This window comes from Physcomitrium patens, chromosome 5 (genome assembly GCF_059467195.1).
Source record: "Physcomitrium patens ecotype Gransden chromosome 5, ASM5946719v1, whole genome shotgun sequence".
Classification (NCBI taxonomy): domain Eukaryota; kingdom Viridiplantae; phylum Streptophyta; class Bryopsida; order Funariales; family Funariaceae; genus Physcomitrium; species Physcomitrium patens.
Genome location: NC_143414.1, coordinates 9683629 through 9703978, shown reverse-complemented (window position 1 = coordinate 9703978; position 20350 = coordinate 9683629). Strand labels below are relative to the sequence as shown.

The following is a 20350-nucleotide window of genomic DNA, read 5'->3' as shown; positions in this document are numbered from 1 at the left end:
TGTGTTCCATTATAGAGAAACTGAAATAATATTCTGGAGGTATAGTGTCGGGATTTTAGTGTCCGCCTTGGGATACAATTTGTTCGAGTGAGTAATTAGTTGTAATTCAATCTTAACCCGTGGGCTTGGGATGAGGCTCAACAATAGAAAGACATGTCGGAATATGCCGACATGGATCTCCGAAAAAAGAAATGTGATATTAAAGTTTGGTAATATACTTGGTTAGGATTTTACATTGCCCACAGTGATCACATCAAAGCTCAATTTCATTTGTACAGTAGAGATTGCAATTTGATAGAAAAAACCTAGGCTACTCAGACACAAAATGAAAAAGCTGAGGGAGGGCAAAGTGCATCAGATTTAAAAAGCTCGTTTAGATAATCCTCAGTAGACATAGGAGCTGGATCTTGGTTTCGCATCATTTACACTTGCCCTGGACATCTATCACTGACAGATTAAGCTCAGAAAAGGATTAATATAACAAACTAAGTCCCCGAAGTTAGTGTAGCAAACTAAGAGAATTCATCGCAGAACTGGACTACACACACCCAGAAATCCTCGGAAGAGTGGAACACGCACAAACATGGCAGTCGAAAATAACAACAGCAAGTCGTGCACCAGATTCAAAAAGTTTGACAGATAATCTTCACTGTGCACAGGCTGCATCTTGGGTTGGCACAACTTGCAACGACATGAATACTGACTTAGACCATAACACACACTCCCCTGAGACCTCTACACATCATCAACCAGATAAAACTACGACGCAGCTCACGACTAAATAGTGAAGGAACGGCCGCCAACCTAGAAACCCTAGAACATAAGCTAGGGCATTGTAAGCGCTGAAACACGGATTTCGTGGGTCGAAGGTGACAGAGGATGGATGCATTTGCAGCCCTAACTTAGAGGAGCCTTTTATGATTATATCTGAAGCCTCAAACCTAGGTCCTTCGCAACACTTTTTCTGTTGAAAGACCTTCCTCCATTGCACGGAATATCGAAGTATACTATTCACTATCGTAATTTTTGTTGCCCCATAATTATTTTCCTTCGGTACCAGAGTTGAAAAGCAATCACATCTAAGACCGTCGAAATAATCAGAAAATACCTGCATGTGAACAGAAACTTCGATTTCTAAGTAATACGTTTGAGATCAAACAATTGGGAGATGCGTGTCCAGAGTATGAGCCGCGAATGGGTGAAACACATTATGTATTATGGTTGGAGGGGTGAAACTAATTACACTAATTTTGAATGATTCAATAAGATTTCCAACCATTGACTGATATCATAAATGAGATGTTTTCCATCCGAAGAGACGCTTGAGGAAATATGATCAAATGTCACCTTCTTCAACTGCATTGTCCACTCAAATGATAACACACCAGCCTTTCAAATTGGGAACACCTCAGTAGAAAGAATTCTACGAATAGAGTGTACAATTCACCGTCCTTTGCTACTATGTTTTTCCAGCATGTTGCGTTTTCATCAAAATTTCAAATCCATCTTGATGCACATTATTGGAACACCGGAAAGATCATGAATTGCAAAACGAAAATTGAGGTTGTGAATTGAAAGTCGTGATTCACATTCTAATCATCTAGCACAAGCGGGAAGAACAATCGTCTACTAATTCAGGTGCTGCACTAATGAGTCGTTTCTTCCATCATTAAGATAAACTCTCCAGGTTTTTAGCAATTATGAACGCAATAATCAAATATAAAATTGTTAAAAACTGAATCGAACCTGGAAACTTAATAAATCAGGTGAAGGAACTGAACATTTCCAGGTATATCTGAAGAAGCCAATCAACCAGTTGTGGATCAATGAACATCACGGAAACCATGTCAGGATTTGAAAAATAGTGCCAGGAAATGGACTACGAATGCAGGGCCTAGCTTCAGCGCTGAGTTGGGACTTAGCAAGCCAAAGTCAAATAAAGATCTTCAGCAATCTACTTTATGCGGATTCATAGATCTACAGAATAAACACGTCTTTAGTTCTCCTCTACATAATTTGCCCCTGAAGTACAGACATACAAAATGCTCTACAATGTTGAATGTTTGCTAATAATGTCAACACTCAATGTCTAAGCCATTTGCGTCTAGTCTTTTTTTTCTCATCCATGGCCTGCAATAACGCAGATGCTAGAACAGCATTAGCATCAACAAAACGAAAATCCCAAAGATATCTCCGTTTTTTGAACTAGAAATGCGCAAAGAATGGAAATCAACCAAAATCTCAAAAATCTCAAAAGTTTAGTGAATTGAAATGATGTATTTTCTGTGTGGTGGGTTACTTACAGCTTTATGAAAAGCGCGAAATGTAAGCACTGCCATATCTCGCGTTCTGTAAGCAAAGAAAACGGTTCCGAGTGAATGAAACATCGCTATGAACTTGTCATGACGCGTGACTGGATTGTTACCCAAACACGAAATTCCAGACGAAAAATTCATGTCTAGATATAATACTCTTCTGCATAAAACATACTCTCTAAGCTGAACAACAGTAAGCAATTGTGGACGGAAGATGTACACACTTTGAGGTTTTGCACCCCTCAACCATGCTAGGAGTCTCAATATCTGATATGTGAAACACTGTCAATCGGACTCACCGAGGATCACGTAGCTCCAGATAGTTGTCTCTGCCGCCACTCTCTCTGCTAATGATACACTGCAGTATCTCTCCACAAGGTATCTTGATCTGCGCTCCCCAAAAGAAACTTAGCCTTTACACTCTTACTCGAGAAAACAGAATATGACAACTTGAAGCACCAATTTTAGTCTTCCTAATTGCCAAAACGGTCATCAAGTAAAAAACGTAATTCAAGAGCAAGACCGAAGGGAGGCACTGGAATGCATACGAGAACATCAGGTGCATATTTCTCATTGATAGTCATTTTACGGCTGCTATTTCGCCGCAATTCAAAATTTGAGCGTCTCAAAACTAGCGTAGCAGGTTCCGAAACATCGTCAGATGCTCCTTCCTGAATCTGTGGATAAGACAACCGTCATTACTAGGATCGGTGAATTTCTTAAGGTTTGCTAAACTGGAAAATAAAACAAGAAATTTTCGTTCTTATTCCAGCACCAAGATAAGAATGGCAGCAGTACATTGATCGCTCACCAGTAAATTAACTTCGAATGAAGCATGGCCGTTTGTCATGTAGCTGTTGATTTGATCCTCCATCATCGAATCTGTGCAAATAACAAGGAGACCACCCATCAGTAATTCGCAGTCCCTCAACCACAGAGCACGGTCACAGGTGAAAAAACCAAACTCCAGGCTTCTGTCAAAAAGACACTTTCTAAATTTAAAAAACCTGAAGCCAACTTCGGTACTTACCTCTATTGATCCAGTTACCATCGTTAGCCATTACAGTAACCAAATCACCCTGTACATCACCAAACGTATAAGGTGGTGGTAACAAGAACATACAAAGGAATTCAATTAACAAGCAGCAGAAGTTCAGAGCGTTCTCCTGAAAAGTAAACACGAACCTACATGCGAGTTCTACTCAAAAGTATCAGTTATCAAAAACCAATATCTCGGAACAATAGCAAGCACTGGTTGATCCATGAATCCAACAAATTTTGAATGGCTTTTAACCATGGAATCATCTTACTCTGCGACCACGCTCATCCATGGGAACACATTCAATGGCAACCATGCTGTCACAATCGTCGGCAGTGATCGTGTACTCTGGTTGTGCTGCCCCTATAATCGCAGAGAAAGAAGAAAACTCCTCAGATCAATGAACTGAAAGGATCGCGCTCGAATACTTGATAACACTTCAACATTAATAGTACCAGTAGAGTGGAATTGTGGTAGCACCGAAATTAAGATTTTTCGTACAAACCATCAAACAGAGTTCATAAAGGAACAATAAAACAAGTAGACGGTCAATAACATGGTCCAAAGGTCTATCCCAAAATAGATGCCAATGAAGAATTAAAACAAGACAACACACGTATCACATCAACTGTTTCAAGATTGCATACCTTCAATCATGGCAGCAGTTCCATCTCTATAATGCCGTACCCACTGCAGGACCACCCAAGGAATCAACAAAGTTATGAGAGACTAGGGAGTGAAAAAAGTATTTCACACCAAATTCCAGACTCCAAAATATCACTGAAGAGAATCCAACAGGCTTAATTTAGTAACCACGTTTATATCTCACATTGTGTCCTCATGTAGCCTGGAATACCTGGAAAATACAAAGAGATGTGCCGTTGATGGAGTGACCACATGCCGTGAGTCGACCACCTAGGACGGTATCTCCCACTATGCGTAGGCCAACAATGCCTGGAAGTGGATCACTATCTGTGCACACAATCTCTCGAGTTTCAACAAGTACACAACAAAATAATTCCAAGTTTATTCATTACCATCAAACAGTGGACATTGGGTTGATATCATTCTGCATTTCAATGCGAAGATATTTTACTGCCTAGGCTTATTCCTGCCATGACTTTGAAGCTTCAAACTCTGCTGCAAGATAAAACGTGCTAAGTACCTTCAAATATTGGAGAATTGGGTCCTTCAGGTAAGGAGGGCAGCTGCGGAGATGTTGATCGAACGACATCAGGCCTACCAACCGAAGGATCTCCACGAGTGTCTGTTCCGTTGTAAGGAAGATCATCGGTCTCCAGATCCTCGAGGCCCTCATTTGGCGTAGCATTGCCTAACTCATGAGGCACAATAGCACCTGCATCTACTTGAGGCCTGTTAACACCCACATAGGCCACATCAACAGATCTGAGCTAACCTCCACAACTACAATTGCTCGAGATCACTCTCGAAGGAAATTACCACTGACTACGCACTACAGAAGTGCTCGAGGATTGAGTATACTGACATGGCACTGTCAACTGATCTACACATAATTTAATAGTTAAATACTTTACAATCTATTCAAAGGACTTACTCTTGCTCACTGGAGCCGGCAACGTGGGTATTATTATCTCGCGAACCACCATAACGCGGAGAAGAGACACCAGAATCCCAGCTAGGTCTTCTTGTTCGCACCGGTTGAACCGGAGAGGCCGGCCTTTGAGAGTAAGACGGCACGATCTCTAAACCATTGCTCTGTTCGGACATGCTACCATTTTCAATTCTAATGGCATCGTTTCCTTCCTAGCAAAGATACAGTACTAAACCCTCCAAGGGAACAAATCAAATTTCTCAACTTTGAACACGTTATTGCAGCGAAAAAATAAACGCTGAAGTGACTGCTGTATCTGGAAATCTTTACCATCAGATCATTTAGGCCAAAAAGATCACGCATGACGTAATAGAAGGTACGAGATGAACAAATCACAACAAAGAAGACTTTAACATACGTAGGAATACCTGATGAAGAGGAGATTGCGGAGGATTATATGACTGGTTTTTTTGGTATGAAGGTTGATATTGTTGATAAAACTGAGAATCTTTCGCTTTACTCTGCATCAAACAACCCACAACCCAAACATAAACACAAAAATTAATATATGTAGAAGAAAACTGGATGTGTGTTAAATACAAGACAAGAACGCCAGTTAACATTTTCACACACTGATAATTACCTCGTAAAGCTGCAGCTCGGACCGCAACTTTTGAACCAGAGTCTGAAACAGATCCAAATCATGTTCAGGAATGAACCCACACTGATATCGTAGCAACAAGCATGCTGAGGGATCTTATTTCAGCCATGTGAAATACAAAATTCAAGAGTGGTGCGCATACTAACAGTTCACACTAAGACCAACCTTGATGTGGCTGACGATAGAATGTGCATCTGTGACAGGAGGCTGCAAATCAAACTCCGCCAAAAGAGGCATCAAGTTTTGAACATAAGTTGTCGTCTCCTGCTCTGCCGCCTGAATGATTCACACAGACCAACAGTTATACCATAACATCACATAAATGGTTCATGTCACAGCAAATGCAACTGATGAGTCCATCAGCTTCCACCCACCAAGAAAGGTCCAGAAAATTATGTATGCAGAATGTAACCTGAAGGGCATAAGCCAACTTAATATTTTCTTCAAGTACATTCTGTCTGTACGATAAGGCCTTCGATGCTGCATCCACCAGGCTCTGCTGTTGTTGATCATAAGCCTGGATCATAAAAGAGAGCAGCACGTTAGCAGCCAAATGAATTCAGAAACACAGATAAGTACAAGGAATTATAGGAGCACTCACCAGACGCAGCTCTGCAACGCGCCGCTCAAGTATCCTTTTCTCGCTAACAAGTTGAGTTTCCTATTAGCCATACAGACGAGACAGTGCATTATTTCAGCATTAAATCATGTCACTCATTTTCGGAAGTATTAGAAAAACTAAGATTAAAACGCAACAAATAGCAACCAACTTATACCAAGATCAAACTAACTGTTAGCAAGTTCTCACTGCCAACAAGAGATAGCAGACAGACAAGTAAACAAAATCCAAAAAAAAGAGAAGGCTCAGTAGAAAAATCACGCGCGATGATGTCATGAGCGCAAGAGAACCTTCAATGACGCTTCCATGAGCCGGGTTTTTAAGATATTTGGATTCGATTCCTCTGAATTCCTGGATGGTTGAATCATCAAATCCTGTTCGTACAACAACAAACCCAAGTCAGCAATATCATCCAATCCAGGATGGGAGCAAACTACATCGTTATCTCGCTACAGAATTTCTGGTGATTGCACCTTGCGTCATCCAGCAGTCTTGCAACTTAGCAAAACCTCTGCTGCAGTTTACAGATTTATGATAGTTCTTGATATATATAAATATACAAACCATGAATTGAAACAATATTAACTTGGTGGAGTCTTAAAACATCAGGACTGTTCAATAAATCCGATATTCTCGTTGCTTCAGACATATCTCTGAACCATTTCGTAGAATATACAGTAATATTTCAAAATAGAGATGAGGACCTGTGAACGTTGATGGTCACTGTGAACTTTAGGCTCTTGTAACTCAGCTGAGAAAACTTGTCCCTGGTATGCATCTCGTGGAAGGTCCATCTCAGATCCTCTCCTACGTCTGCAAGTAGACAATAATGCTCATCCATACCTCGGACGAAAGGAACAAAAAAATACAGCCTTGTGAAATCCCCCCAAAACATGCAAACTTAAAAGGCAGTTAAACAAAGGACGTACGGAAGAGGGGAGACTGAGCGTTCATGATCTGCAGCAGATGGCCCATTAGATTTTTTAAGCGTTTGACCATTTCTCAATTCCCCATAATTATCACCGTTCTGGTGCATGGGATGCTGAAATGCGAGTCTCACCGACCCTGGCTGTCCTTGAAAGCTTCGATTGCGTCCATGAAAGGGTTGCGAGGAACGATAGCCCTCATTTAAGCCTTGGTTTTGTTCCTCAATTTTCTGGAAGAACTCAATAATCAATGCTCAGCAACGTAAACCAAAAGAATTCTAGAAAAACGCTGCGAAGAACACGTCAACCAACTTCCATTTCGTTCGCCATGCAACAAGTATCTAACTCTTACAGGATCAAAGAAGCCCACTTATCTAAGACAAGAAGAGTCGCCACCTTTTTTCTTAACAGGGACTCGACATCCAAATATCTTAAGATCAATAGTTTGAACTTAAAGTTAAAAATAAAAAATAAAAAAGCAGCCAAAAAGACAACAAAGGACTTACGGCGGACTGAAGCTCCATCTCAGCCACTCTCAAAGCATTTCTCAACTTTTCAGTTTCTTCCACCTTCAGGATTTCCAATAGAAAAAAAAAAAAAAAAAAAAAAAAAAAAAAAACTGTGAGTAGAGACACAAGACCATAATACAACCTCCTTTGGAGACACTGGAATACTAGATATTGAATCCGATAAATACCACACGCTAAAAGGTCAACTCAGTTGAAGATCCATTCTATTGATTTCATTTACTCACCAACCACACGTTGACCTTAAGGATCGTAACCTGGCCTGAAAAGTTAAGAGTGAAGTATACAACGCTGACATGATGATGAGGGCTCATAAACTTGTTTACTAAGTTTTTATTTTGATTGAACTCGTCCAAAGCGAGAAGAAAATCAGATGCTCTACAACGTAGCAGGACATGATACCTACCTACAAACAATATACTTTGTAACAAGGAGCCCGGATCTGAAAGAAACTAGTTGCAGATTCAGACCTGAGTGCGAATTGTGTCCTCTGCCGCCTCTATAATGTCCACAAGTTCCTTAACCTGTAGATAAAAAAAATATAAAACAAAGAATAGAAATCAGGTCGCCAAATGCACGATTTACAGAATTAAGTAATGGGAACAGAAAAATAATAACTCGCTGTTCATGCACAAGCGAACATTCGAAGTAGAGAAATGAGCGAAACTATCACATTGCATTCGTTATGCTGGCAGACCAAACGTCATTCGCATTAACGCGCACATTCACTGTAAATATGGATTGGACACAAGAATGAGATCCATTAAAGGTAACATACGCTTCTGCTTTCACTACCAGGCGCATGAGAAAAATGCGAACCTGATTAGGACTATCAACATTCAGAGTATCATCCATTGATCCAAGCTTCTTACGAAGCTCCCCATTGCCAGAATTTATGTATCCATCAGGGAGCCGAAAACCATTTGCTCCACCATGATCTCTCCCCGGGTAGGCTACTGTTGAGTACGCCATATCTTTCTTTACCACAATCTCCACCTGTCCCTGGAAGGAGTTGAGATTCACACAGATAAGACAGAGTGATTTAAAGAGCCACTTCAGAAATAAACGCATTATTCGTTTTCTGCTTTCACAAATGCCGAAACAAATTGAACGAATGCAAACAAAAAAGGCGTAATGGTGCACGTCGCTCCGCTTCGCAGAGGGTTGATAACTAGATAAGTCATTCGGCACAAAAATTTAGCAAAGTCGTCAAGAAACATCACTGCAAGAGAAATGATTGCGATCACGAGAAGACATCGTTTCAATACTATTCATACATTCAAGATAATACTGAAGACCACGCCATTACAGAAACAAGAGAAAAGCACGCTCAAGAGATATAGCTGGTCGCGCATACTACTAATTTTATAAGACTGCCTGAGGTCGACAAGCTCCATTCTGTTTGTATATTAAAATTTAAAAATAAAAAAATAGGCCAATGATTTTAAACGCGATCGATGAGACGATTACAAAGCTCTGGCAGCTTGCAATGCGTTGATAACATTATCTCATAGTCGAATTCGTAGCGTACACGAAAGTAGCGGAAACAACTGCAACGTCACGCGCTAGCACTACGATTCGTATACTTCTTCCACTTTAATCTAGTGAAGCTTCCACTTTCACAGCCAACGTCCGAAACCACAAATCCTCATCTCACACACGAAACCAGCACATTATTCAGCACTCCGGTAACTCCACCAACTCCTACAATGTACTCACCCTGTTATCTCACTGTTGCGACACGCTAAACCAGGCGATAAATGTTTATGAGCAGTATGCAAAAAACTTGGTCGCTGCTTCACTCCACAACCATGGGCTGCCAGCGCAGAATCATCCAACAGCCAACTATCAAACATCACAGGCAAGCAAATACCTGAAAGGAGTGACAGCATGACAATCCGACTCCCGCACCAGCATCAACCACCGAATCGCGAATCTCCGCTCCTGAGCACAAGCAAAGTGACCATCACCATCGCCATTCTCTCGAGGTAGGGTTTCTCCACTCCACGCCTTCTAACATGATACCACAACAACCGCCACAGCACACAGCCACCGTGAGCAAGGGATTGGAGAGATTGCAACAAGAGCGCCAGAGCAAGGACACCGAGCACAGAGGTCCCTCCCTCCCTGCGTCTCTCTTCAGTCCTGGAGCGACGGAGACGGAGCCTTGCTCCGACTTCACCGGTCCGATTACAACGTGAGAGTGCTTTCCTTAGATTGTTGTCGTTGGCGCTTGTTCCAATCTGTGAAAGCTCTCGGCTCTCGGTCTCCCTGCCATCATCGCCAGGGCCCTGAGGGCGACCGGCACCAATGTCCAGTAAAATTATTGGCGGCCTACGCGGCGATTTACTCATCCAGAAACTTCACGCCCTCTGCTGTCGGTTGCCATGGTAATTCGTCGGAGATGCGCTACAGCATATGACAGTGTGTCAGGGTCCAAAATTAGTGCAGCTGGACCTGTCACGGGGTTATTCACCGTGGAACGAGGCGAAGGGGCCCATTTTTTCCATCGCAGGGGGGTGAAGCCGACGAGTCCCTACACAAGCTCCGATACAAAAAACTTACTAGAGGAATGGATTTCTCATTTGCGGAGAGCTAAGAAAAACCAGGGCAATCGCCTGTAAGTAGCAATCAATCATGCAATGCGGATCCCCCAAGATGGCAAAGCATCGTTGTAACCCGCCTCCTGCACTCAATTGCTCCATGACCTACGGTACTTTGAACGGTATAAGGAATGCTCTGTACTGGAGGCACGATCTGCGAGTGTACTCGGTCAAATAACGTATTATTTGTTTTTGAGGGGAAAAAAATTCCAGGTCGAGGTGTACGTGTATCGTATGGATGGGAGTCGTAGGCCGTTACCGACTTGCCACCAGAGGTCTAGCCGTAGCAACTGCGACCAGGTGGGGCGAGTTGAGCTTCGCTGCTGGGTTCACGATGGAGCCGTCACCGCTGGGGTTTAGCTCGCATAGAGTTAGAGCTGGTGAGTTGGCGACCCAAATTGGCCGTCGATTGTGAGAAGTCTGTTGTGAGGATTTGCAGGGTGGCGGCAGAATTGTACAGGAGGAGGTTGGTTAGGCGTATTGAACATTCGTGCTGGCGGTTGGACATCTGAATGAGTTCATTCCTCGAACCAACATTTTGTCTGTTCGATTATTGGTGATGTTCATCAAGTTTTACTGATAGACGTCGATTTTGATACTGATTTTTATTTTCGGCGCACATGATGCATGATGTGAGGATCTAGCGTGCCTCTATTCCTCGTACATGGTTTTCTACATACGTGGAGCTTGCACTGAATGTCGATGAGATAAATAATCCTGGCTTGATTCTAGTTCCGCGGCCGTCTTAGGGATAAGCTGAAGGCTCGGGCTGTACCAGTTTTCCTGATTTCTTCCGAACACGAAGGCGACGCTGGAGTTCCATGAATCCGCCTGCCTCTCCTACTTTCAACTGTAGGTAGTTAAGCTTGGGACACTCCTAATGAGTTCGATTCTGCAGCCTCCATCTTCCGTGTGCAGATTCGTAGTGACTCCCCAAGTTGTTGCTCCTTCAACTGCAGATCGGGCTTCATTTCGATGCGGAAGAGCTCCTGAATTAAAAGGGATTTCAATCAACCCATAGGATTGGACTTCAGAGTTGGTAGTTCAGATTTATAGATTCTCAAACCAAATCAGTTCTACTCACTTTTCTGGACGGGTTTGATTCAGGATCCGGATGCTGGATAGCTTGGGGAACTCTACCCTCATTGCGCTTTAGGCCGGGCAACGGTAACATCTTAACACTGTGAGGCATAATCTTCATTGATTTGTAGTGCGTTTACGCCTGTCCGCGTGCGTGCGGCCCTATGCCAATGGCGAACCCAAAATGGATCTGGAAGTTGATTACTGATGCAATTCAGGAGAGCAGGTAATCGATTCAATGCACCCAATCAATACCCCACTTTTTCGCCCTCCATGAATTCCTAATAGTGTACTCTTACATTTCCAAAGTTTTGATGCAACAGCACTTTTGAGCCTTGATGGAAATTTTCTCCTCTTGTTTTGCTGTTATCTGTTCATCTTGAAACTAAAAACCCAGCATTCCCAACTCACATGTACATGGCTTCCTTCGTTTCAGGTTTTATTCTCCCAGTTCAAACCAGTTGGAACGGTCTTCCATTCAAATCTGTTTTCCGCTCATACCCACAACGTACAACTGTTATCCGCAAAAATTACGCGGAGGCTTTTACTGTGTGCATCAAGGTCTGTCTGGCACGGAACGACTCAGTCAACGATTGACACAATGACCTCAAAAGATGATCTCTGGATTATTTTATAATCACAAGTGATTTCGTTACTGCGAATCGGATTTTTACATTGATTCGGTAATTCGAATGGCACTGAGAAAATCCGAACAGCATGTGATCATGGTGTCAGTGTCAGATTCGACCCAGAAACATTATTGATGTCTAATATTGCTGGAGAACGACTACGTCTGTGCTGGGTAATGTAGTCTTAGGAGATATATGCATCAGTGCGTGTTACCTTCACACACAGTTAACCCCGGCGGAGATTAGAGGATTGGAGGGTCCTGTGTCGGTGACCCATCAATAAGGTGGGTTCGCACGTCACTTGAAGTACACGGATCTCTTGAAGCATACTCCGGCAGTAGTTACCTCAAAGAACTGCCACATTTACCTCAATTCTTTCCCACTTCAAAAGGGTTTCCACCGGCACAGCATGAATGAGGAACCGAGACAAGAAACACCAGAGCGTGAAGATCAAATATGGCCCACGCGAAGTTCTCATTCCAAGCACGCCCTCTCGATCAGACTTAAAGTAGGTGAGGTATTACAGTGGTCTTCAATCATGCATGCCAGACGGATTCACGTACTCTTCATCGTCTTATACGATCTTCCCAGGTTCAGCTTCTGGGTGCCATGCTGTGACAGCTGAGGGGAAACCTGTTGTGAGCGAGAAAGCTCACCAGAAGCGCACACTAACTCTGAATGCAAAACACATAACGCTGTGACAGCTGCGGTGGTACGCTCCCTGGAACTACGTTAAGAGAAGACGCGCGAGACCTTCGACCAATCCGCAGTATAATTAAATTGCGTTAAACTGAGCCAAAAGGGAGTGGCCATGTATTCAGCTGGGTACTCTCATCACAGATCCATAATGCTCAATAATTGGCCTTCGTAGAAAAGGACCACACATCACTGGAGCTTTCACATACGACATTTAATTCAGCCTGTGACCTGTGCCGTAAGATCACGAGCTGTTGAGTTGTATTGAAATGCTTCTGCAACACGTGACTTTCGGCAGCTGGCCTCAGACTGTCGGAGGGAAGCTGCAACTGTCACGTGATGGATGATCTTTCGACCTCGTCTCTTTCTCCTGCCGAATCTCGTCTCCATCTCCATCAGCTTTTGACTCGTGTTTTGGTTGTTTTGACAATACTCTCACTTGGGTTTCTAGATTTTTTATTTTTATTTTACTTTATTTTGTGTGTGTGTGTGTGTGCGGCGAATCTCTTTTATCTGAGGCGCCACCTTTGTGCCAGAAACCTGCACGTCCTTGGCAACAGCATCAGTGTCAGGCCCAGTTTTGTGGATTAAGAACAATAATGCCGAGCTAGACAATGATTCCACCATCTGCACAATAGAAGTACGCCCAGAGACAAAGCAGCTATCTACTACAAGAAATGTAGTTAAATATTTATTTCAACTGATTTCTCAAGAGGATGGTTTTGAGAGGGCGCATTTAGACACTGCATATTGCTACCCTCTGTACTTCCTCATTGTCTTTACCACCCAAGTTCAGTCCCATTATTGTGAGAAAAGGATCACACTTCTCAGTTATCATTGTATATGTATGTATATATATATATATATATTTATATTTATATAATTATTTAATTATTTATAAAATCATTAAAAAATATTTAAATAAAATGTAGATTTATTAAATATAGATTTAAACATGATTTTTGTATTGATTATTAAAAATCATAGAAATATAAGAAAGATGCTTGTATATGATATTATTATGAAAAATAATTACAATAATAAAATAAAAGAAAAAAATAAATATAATAAACATTTCATTATGAAATTTTTAGTAAGATATATATTTAATTTCTTTCTATTAATAAATTTTAACAAGAAAGTTTTTAGAAAAAATAAATTTTATTCTTAATGTAATTCAAAAAAAAAAATGTAACGAATATATTCCATACAAAACATCTTTATATACTCAAAAGGTTACTAGCAATCGCATTAAAATAAAGAGTTATATAATTTTTATAACTACATTACATTATCAACGAATAAGTAAATAAATATACTTGACCAGTGAAAATGCATCCAAAAGAAAAGAAAAGAAAAGAAAAGAAATTGTATTAAAGTGTAAAAATATTTTTAAAAGAATTGAAAAAAAGTCTTTGGTGCTAAAACATTGTATACTATACAATGTAGCTTTTATTGTCTTCTAGATAAAGATTGATAAAAATATTAATATAAAAAAATTACATTTAAACATATCTATTTGGCATTTAGAAAATAAATATTTAATTAATTATTTACTATTTAATTGATATATTTTATTCTTCAAATTTATATATTAAAGATAGTGGTGTCTATTTGTGTATGTATCCATCTGAAGAAGATTTTTATCTTTTTATGTATTCATCTATTTATGAGTTGATCTAATAAAATTTGTCAAATTCTACCCTTTTTAAATGTCTGAATAATACAAAGGTTTGGGTAGAGATTCAACATCTAAGGTTGATACCAGAAGCTGCAGTATATTAATTGAAAATTTTATTATGAGTAAGCCACTTTACAAAAAAAATTGACATTTTCTATAATTTTTAATCTTGCATTTATTATTATAATAATATTATTAAAATAAGCTTTACATAAATTAATGCCTTTATTTTCTATGATTATTTATGACACTATTTTTTTAAATTATTGCTTCCAAAGTAAATCAAAAGAATCCAATACTTATGTGCTAAAGAATTAATAAATAAATAATATATATATATATATATATATATATATCCAGTCTTAATGTGAAAAATTTAGCTAATTTGTATTATATTATTCATAATAAGTTATAAATATTTTAGTGTATAATGTGCATTTTATTAATAACATGAAAAACTTCTACGGTAAAAGATCTAGTTTTTTATTAGATTGCACATCCAATTCTCTAAAAAAATTTAAGAAAGACATTGAATATATGTATATATATGTATATATATATATATATATATATATATATATTCTATTTTTTCTTTTCTAAAACATCACTTCAAATTGTTGTACAAGAAAATTTGATTATCTTGGACTTTTATCAATTTTACAAAAGATGATATTTACCAATTGATTATAAGATAAGCTTCCATACTCAACCCCTAAATGAATATTGTCAAGCAGATTATCATCAATAAGGTTGAGTTTGAAACAAAGGATTGTCTCTCTACCCACTTATTGATCCTGAACTTATAGAATTAGAGAGGCTCTTTACAAGGGCAATTAGTGCATTGCAAATGCAAATCCTAGTAGCGGAGATAGTTATTATTGACATGCATACGTTGCATTGTTTTGAGGATTTAGAATTTTTAACTTAAAGAATTGTTATGCTTAGGGGACAAAGTGGGAGGCTACAACGTTTAAATCCCTTAATTGGGTAAAATATTAACGCTTCTCAATTTTAGCTAATGAAAGGATTAAAATTAAAATTGCAGTCTCTTATCTTGTCTTCTAATTATAAAGAACCCTCTAGGTTACTCTCATACTTGGATTCTTCTTTGGCTACATGCCCTATGCCAAATCTTATTACCATTGGACCATAGACCACTAAATTCAATAAACGAAAATCCTTTGGACATAAAAAAAAACTTCATATACTGATGAATATTCTTTTCACACATTTATCTCCTCTTGTGCACAATCAAAAGGTTGATTGTTGGTGGCCCTTATCAATGAATAACTTGCATTCCTTTTTATTTTTATTTTTTTTTTGCTTTTTTGTTCATTACAATTTTAAATTTCTTTTGGTATCTGAATGTGCTCCTTAACTTGCTCCTCTAAGAGACAAAAGAGAGGACCAAGTCTTTTATCTTCACTCATCCAAAGGTGGATGGATAATCTGCTTTTGTGGGGACATGGGTCATTGTTTAGAGCTCAATTATGAGTACTTAACTTCACCCAACAACGACAACAACAACAACATGAGCATCAACTCTCTGTTTTGTTGGAAGTATAAAATAAAATAAAATAACATAACATCAATAGGAACTTTAAGCATTTACAATGTCTGTGTTGTGTATTTATTTATTTATTTCAGATTTCTATGTATGTATTCATGCACACTATCCATTTCTCATCTGATTCTCCTGTGTTTATCATGGAAAATATTCAAAACTTTCAGAGTAAATTTTGCAAAGAAAACAATCCTACAAACATAATGAATATGGCTGTTCTATTATTTGTAGTGTATATATAAACAATTATTAATGACACGAGTTAACATTTTAAAGAAAAAAATGTAGTATACACAGGCATATTTTTAACATATGTATTTTTTTATTTTAAAAAAATCAATATTCGAAGATGTATATATTATTGAATATAATTATAATATATTTTCTTCGCTTTTTACAAATACAATCTTACTAGTTTCACAATCTTTATTTTGAGGTTTCAGTTTTAAGATAAAATACAAAACAAGTACATATCTCATATCCAAAATATCTCTATTTTCAGACTTAATTATTGTTAGTCTTCAAACATATCATATTAAAAATGATTTATACAGTACATCAACATTTTTTTCACATTTATTGAGTGCCCTTGAGATTAAGAAGACAAGAACAGCTTAAAAAATATTTCTTACACTTGCGGTATTTTGAAGTAAAAGAGAGGTAGAATAAGATAGATTGTATTTTACGGAAATGCAAAGTTAATACTATCATGTTTGGTGTATAAATATAAAAAAATTGCATCACTAAGTAAATAAATAAATAAATATATATATAAATTGGCGGAACTTCTTTGTGACTGATAAATATTTAAGAAAATCATACCTCCACTCTAGTTTATTGGAATATAAACAAATAAACATTCAAGTGCTTTTACATGATGGATAGATGATGATATATGATTCATGAGCAATAAACAAAATATTAATGAGGAATGTGTGGTTTTACAAAATTTTAAAAAGTTTTGGTGGATGAAGAAGTAAAATTGTATATTTTAAAAAATTAAGAAATTAAAAAACATATTTCACTTTGTCTTTAAAATCCATAAACGCAATTAGAATCCTTAAAATATAATGAACTGGATTTTGTTAAAAGGTATTGGGGAGAAAGTTTTTATTTTATTTTTAGAACATTGCAAAAGAGTACATGAAGTCTTCAATCAATGCAACAAGTAACAAGACCCTATTGCTTAATATTGTTGCCAATGTGATAGGATAGTTAAATATTGTGGTTTATTGAAAATTCTATAAGTTTTAAGTATAATTTTGCACTATTAAGAAAGAAATGGTTCTATATTTTTGCTATTATCCTACAATTGATTATGACTTCAATAAGAAGCAAAGAATTTTTAGAAGTTGAAAATTTTGAATTAGTGACAATACCAAAAAAAATTAGGCTTGCAATGGAAAAAAATAGTCCTACACATGTTTAGGCAAAATTAGAAGATTTTCGTCTAGACTTTAGCCAAATAATTAATGAGATATCAATTTTAATATGTTTAATAACTATTTAATGAAACAGACAATACTCATTTATTAAAATTATATGGATTATTTTATTTTATTTTATTTTTTAAAATCCAAGTATCAAATTTCATCGAATAAATATATATATATATATATATATATATATATATATATGTTATACATAAATATCAAAAAAATAAATGAATATATTACTTATGGATTTAATTTTAAAAACAGGTTTTTTTTTATAATAAAATTCCTTATTTTGAATAATTATACATCTAAAAAAACATTAATTTGGTTACAACTTATAAATCCTATTTTGTAAAATCTAAAATGTTTATAACAAGCATAAGCTATATTTCACATAAATCTAGAAGATGCACTGCAATGAAATTAAATGTATATATAAAAAACCACTTGTAACTAAAAATAGAAATCACAAAGAAGAGAACAAAATTTTGATTTCATGATGAAAAAATCAAATCAATAACCATGTCGGTATCACCAGGTGCACAAATTGAATGTGTTTAATGTACTACAAAAAGGTGTGCAATTTCATGAATAGGATTATGTACACATTAAATTATAAAATGCATAAATCCTTATATATATATATATATATATATATATATGTATATCTAATTTATTTATTTATTATTTTAAAATTATAGACACCATATCATTCAGCTCATGTATTAAAGTTTAAACTGCTTCATCTCTGGCTGACCAAAGGTAGTCTGGGAGTTTTCATGCTTTGTCCTTTATGTTCGTCCATCGGTAAGTGTCACCTTTCGCTGGACGCCGCCCATGTTGGCGACGAAGAGCTGGTAATCACCGCCACCGACACCGGCTCCGCTCCGCTCAGAGCCTCGCGTTGCCGATGGGATCTGTGAGATTCAGCTTCGGAGCAGCAGATGATCTGAACAAGCTCTACATTGCGCTCTTTTCGATCAAATCCTGTGGAGTATTTTTTTGTGTGTTGGTTCCCTAATTAGTGCTTGAGCTTGTGATTAGGCGGCACAGTGGTGGCTGGCACTGGTAATGTCGGTGTGCTGTAACCTTCGGCAGCTGCTAGATGATATGCTAAGCATGAATTCAAGCATGGGATGTCGACGTGGTGGTTTTTGTACGTTTAATTATGCAGCTGCAGTGTGCAGTCCTGAGCAGGTAGTCTTGATCATGACCGCAGGTATGCAAGATAAAGCTATCTCGGAGTCCTGCAAGCTGGGTAGGAGCATGGTATTTGCACCGATTGGAGGACACTTTCTCGAGCACAAGTTTCTGATAAGGAGCACTGGTTAGATGTGCGCCGAGAAGGGGATCTCGCACTAGTATGGACAGGGGAGGCTGGAAAACAGGACATCACTTCTTTGAAGCCAACGGATGTATTCGACGCCGCTCAATGTGGACTCGCCCGAGAGTCAAATGATGGAGACGATTCGGGTGAATGTGTTGGAGGTAATGACTCTGCAGGTGTGTGCAAGCAGAAGGTTTTGCTTGTGATGAATTACCCAATTCGGTGCACGTTTGGGATCAACGATGGGCATCCTGTTGGGAGCGAGAATTGGTTTCAAGGAGGAGGACTCGCCTAACTTCCAGCGGTCTTGCTACTCGAAGACACAGGCTACGATGAGCACGAGTGTGGTGTTGAGGGTCGTGATGCAGAGCATTTTTACCTGCATGGTGTCTGTTTGGGTGGTAGGAGTAGGTCGTGCATATTGTGAACATCCACTTGTCCTACTCACGTTGATAGACCAGCGACGGAGATAGTTGTGCGCTGATAAGTGACAGAGTAACTAGATGTGCAGGCGGAAATGGATGTTGCATTAAGGAAGATGGCATGGTTGGTGGAAATTATGGATGCTAAGGATGGGTGGTGATGTGGAGGCTTTGTGAGCACGTGGAGTAGCTTTTGAGGGAATTCGACAATGTGTGCACGTCGGGGGTGCGGATGCCGATCACCGGCGATTTGTAGGACCCTTGGAGCGTCATCACCTGGTACGATAAGGTGGCGGATATCCCCAACTTCGTGACGACCGTGGATGAGCTGCTGTCGATGTCCATCGAGAAGGCGAATCACAGGCCTGCGGGGATGTGGAACTTTAGGGTCCCAGGAGTTGTAAGCCACATTGAGAGCCTGAGGATGAATAAGGAGTAAATCGAATTCAGGTACAGGAATTTCATGGTGGAGGAACAGGCGAAGGTGATTGTAGCGGCGCGCAAGAACATCAAGCTGAATGCGTGGATATTGTGGAAGGAGGTTTTCTAGAGAAACTATAGATTTATCAATGAGTCGCTGAAAAAGTACGTGTTCGACCCTCACAAAAAGAATCCATCCAGACTAGATAAATGTATGTGAGGAGGTGGAATGTTTTATTTTTTATTCTTTTATACAAACACATCATTTGTCAACTTTTTCTCACCTTTCAATCATGTCCAGTTTTTCATCTGAATCGCGACCGTCACCCTTGCATAACTCGTCGTACTTGTACATCAAACTAGGGTTGTGCGCTGTCATTCAGTATAATTTTGATATCCACCCAGAACTTTCCGGTTTAGTTGGTGAATGAGCTCCAATGCCTTCGCTGGATCATCTTCAATATCCACGCATATTACTATCGTTGTTGGTTCCTTCTCTCTCTTTCTCTCTCTCCCCTGATGAAAACATTAACTGGAAGGAGTATCTATGAACACTGTCTTAGTCGGATTTGTTTTTACGAAGATGATGCAGTTGCTGAAGTCAGCAATCTCCTGGCTAGTCTAGTTAAGACTCCTGCTTTTTTGATGTTATATAACAACGTGTACAGCATGTTCATAGTCTGAACTTTTCTTTAATGAATGTAGAAGTGTGTTCCACAGTCTAATCAGAATTCTCTTATGCTTTTGTTTTTCTGTATTCGTGGATGTATCATTCTTGGGGATGCACACAAGTAGTCACCAAGGATTAACATACTATTTGGACTCGAAGGAA

General features: G+C 38.8%; 1 protein-coding gene, 1 long non-coding RNA gene and 1 other non-coding gene across 5 annotated transcripts; 1 reads left to right on the top strand and 2 right to left on the bottom strand.

Annotated features, from left to right (window-relative positions):
* Positions 1-348: 348 nt before the first annotated feature.
* LOC149989266 (small nucleolar RNA SNORD36) lies at positions 349-428 on the bottom strand. The gene has a single exon (XR_016503183.1). It is a non-coding gene; the product is annotated as a small nucleolar RNA SNORD36 (small nucleolar RNA).
* Positions 429-1762: 1334 nt separating this feature from the next.
* Positions 1763-9924, bottom strand: LOC112282050 (uncharacterized). 2 transcript variants are annotated; one of them, XM_024519185.3, is made up of 23 exons: positions 9534-9924; positions 8480-8662; positions 8131-8184; positions 7640-7702; positions 7137-7363; positions 6912-7020; positions 6498-6581; positions 6190-6249; positions 6001-6105; positions 5754-5864; positions 5571-5612; positions 5356-5448; positions 4931-5091; positions 4520-4728; positions 4211-4326; positions 4002-4044; positions 3626-3717; positions 3346-3394; positions 3127-3197; positions 2864-2992; positions 2615-2703; positions 2304-2349; positions 1763-2130 (listed from the first exon to the last, which is right to left on the bottom strand). In XM_024519185.3, exons 2-23 carry the CDS (start codon positions 8630-8632, stop codon positions 2083-2085), a joined length of 2154 nt encoding a protein of 717 aa, XP_024374953.1. In that variant the 5' UTR covers positions 8633-8662; positions 9534-9924; the 3' UTR covers positions 1763-2082. The 2 variants fall into 2 exon arrangements, with proteins under 2 accessions (XP_024374953.1, XP_024374956.1); XM_024519188.3 differs by having other exon boundaries at positions 7268-7363; positions 9534-9752.
* Positions 9925-10437: 513 nt separating this feature from the next.
* Positions 10438-12088, top strand: LOC149989265 (uncharacterized). 2 transcript variants are annotated; one of them, XR_016502949.1, is made up of 3 exons: positions 10438-10643; positions 11371-11569; positions 11780-12005. It is a non-coding gene; the product is annotated as an uncharacterized LOC149989265 (long non-coding RNA). The 2 variants fall into 2 exon arrangements; XR_016502948.1 differs by lacking the exon at positions 10438-10643 and having other exon boundaries at positions 11376-11569; positions 11780-12088.
* Positions 12089-20350: the final 8262 nt, after the last annotated feature.

What these genes read in the sequence shown, in the direction of transcription:
- LOC112282050 (XM_024519185.3), bottom strand. Translation starts at nt 8,632, where the DNA reads ATGGCGTACTCAACAGTAGCCTACCCGGGGAGAGATCATGGTGGAGCA. An exon ending in AGTTGGCTTATGCCCTTCAG is followed by an intron (nt 5,865 to 6,000) that starts GTTACATTCTGC and finishes TGAATCATTCAG; the next exon opens with GCGGCAGAGCAGGAGACGAC. An exon ending in TGGTAACTGGATCAATAGAG is followed by an intron (nt 3,198 to 3,345) that starts GTAAGTACCGAA and finishes TTATTTGCACAG; the next exon opens with ATTCGATGATGGAGGATCAA.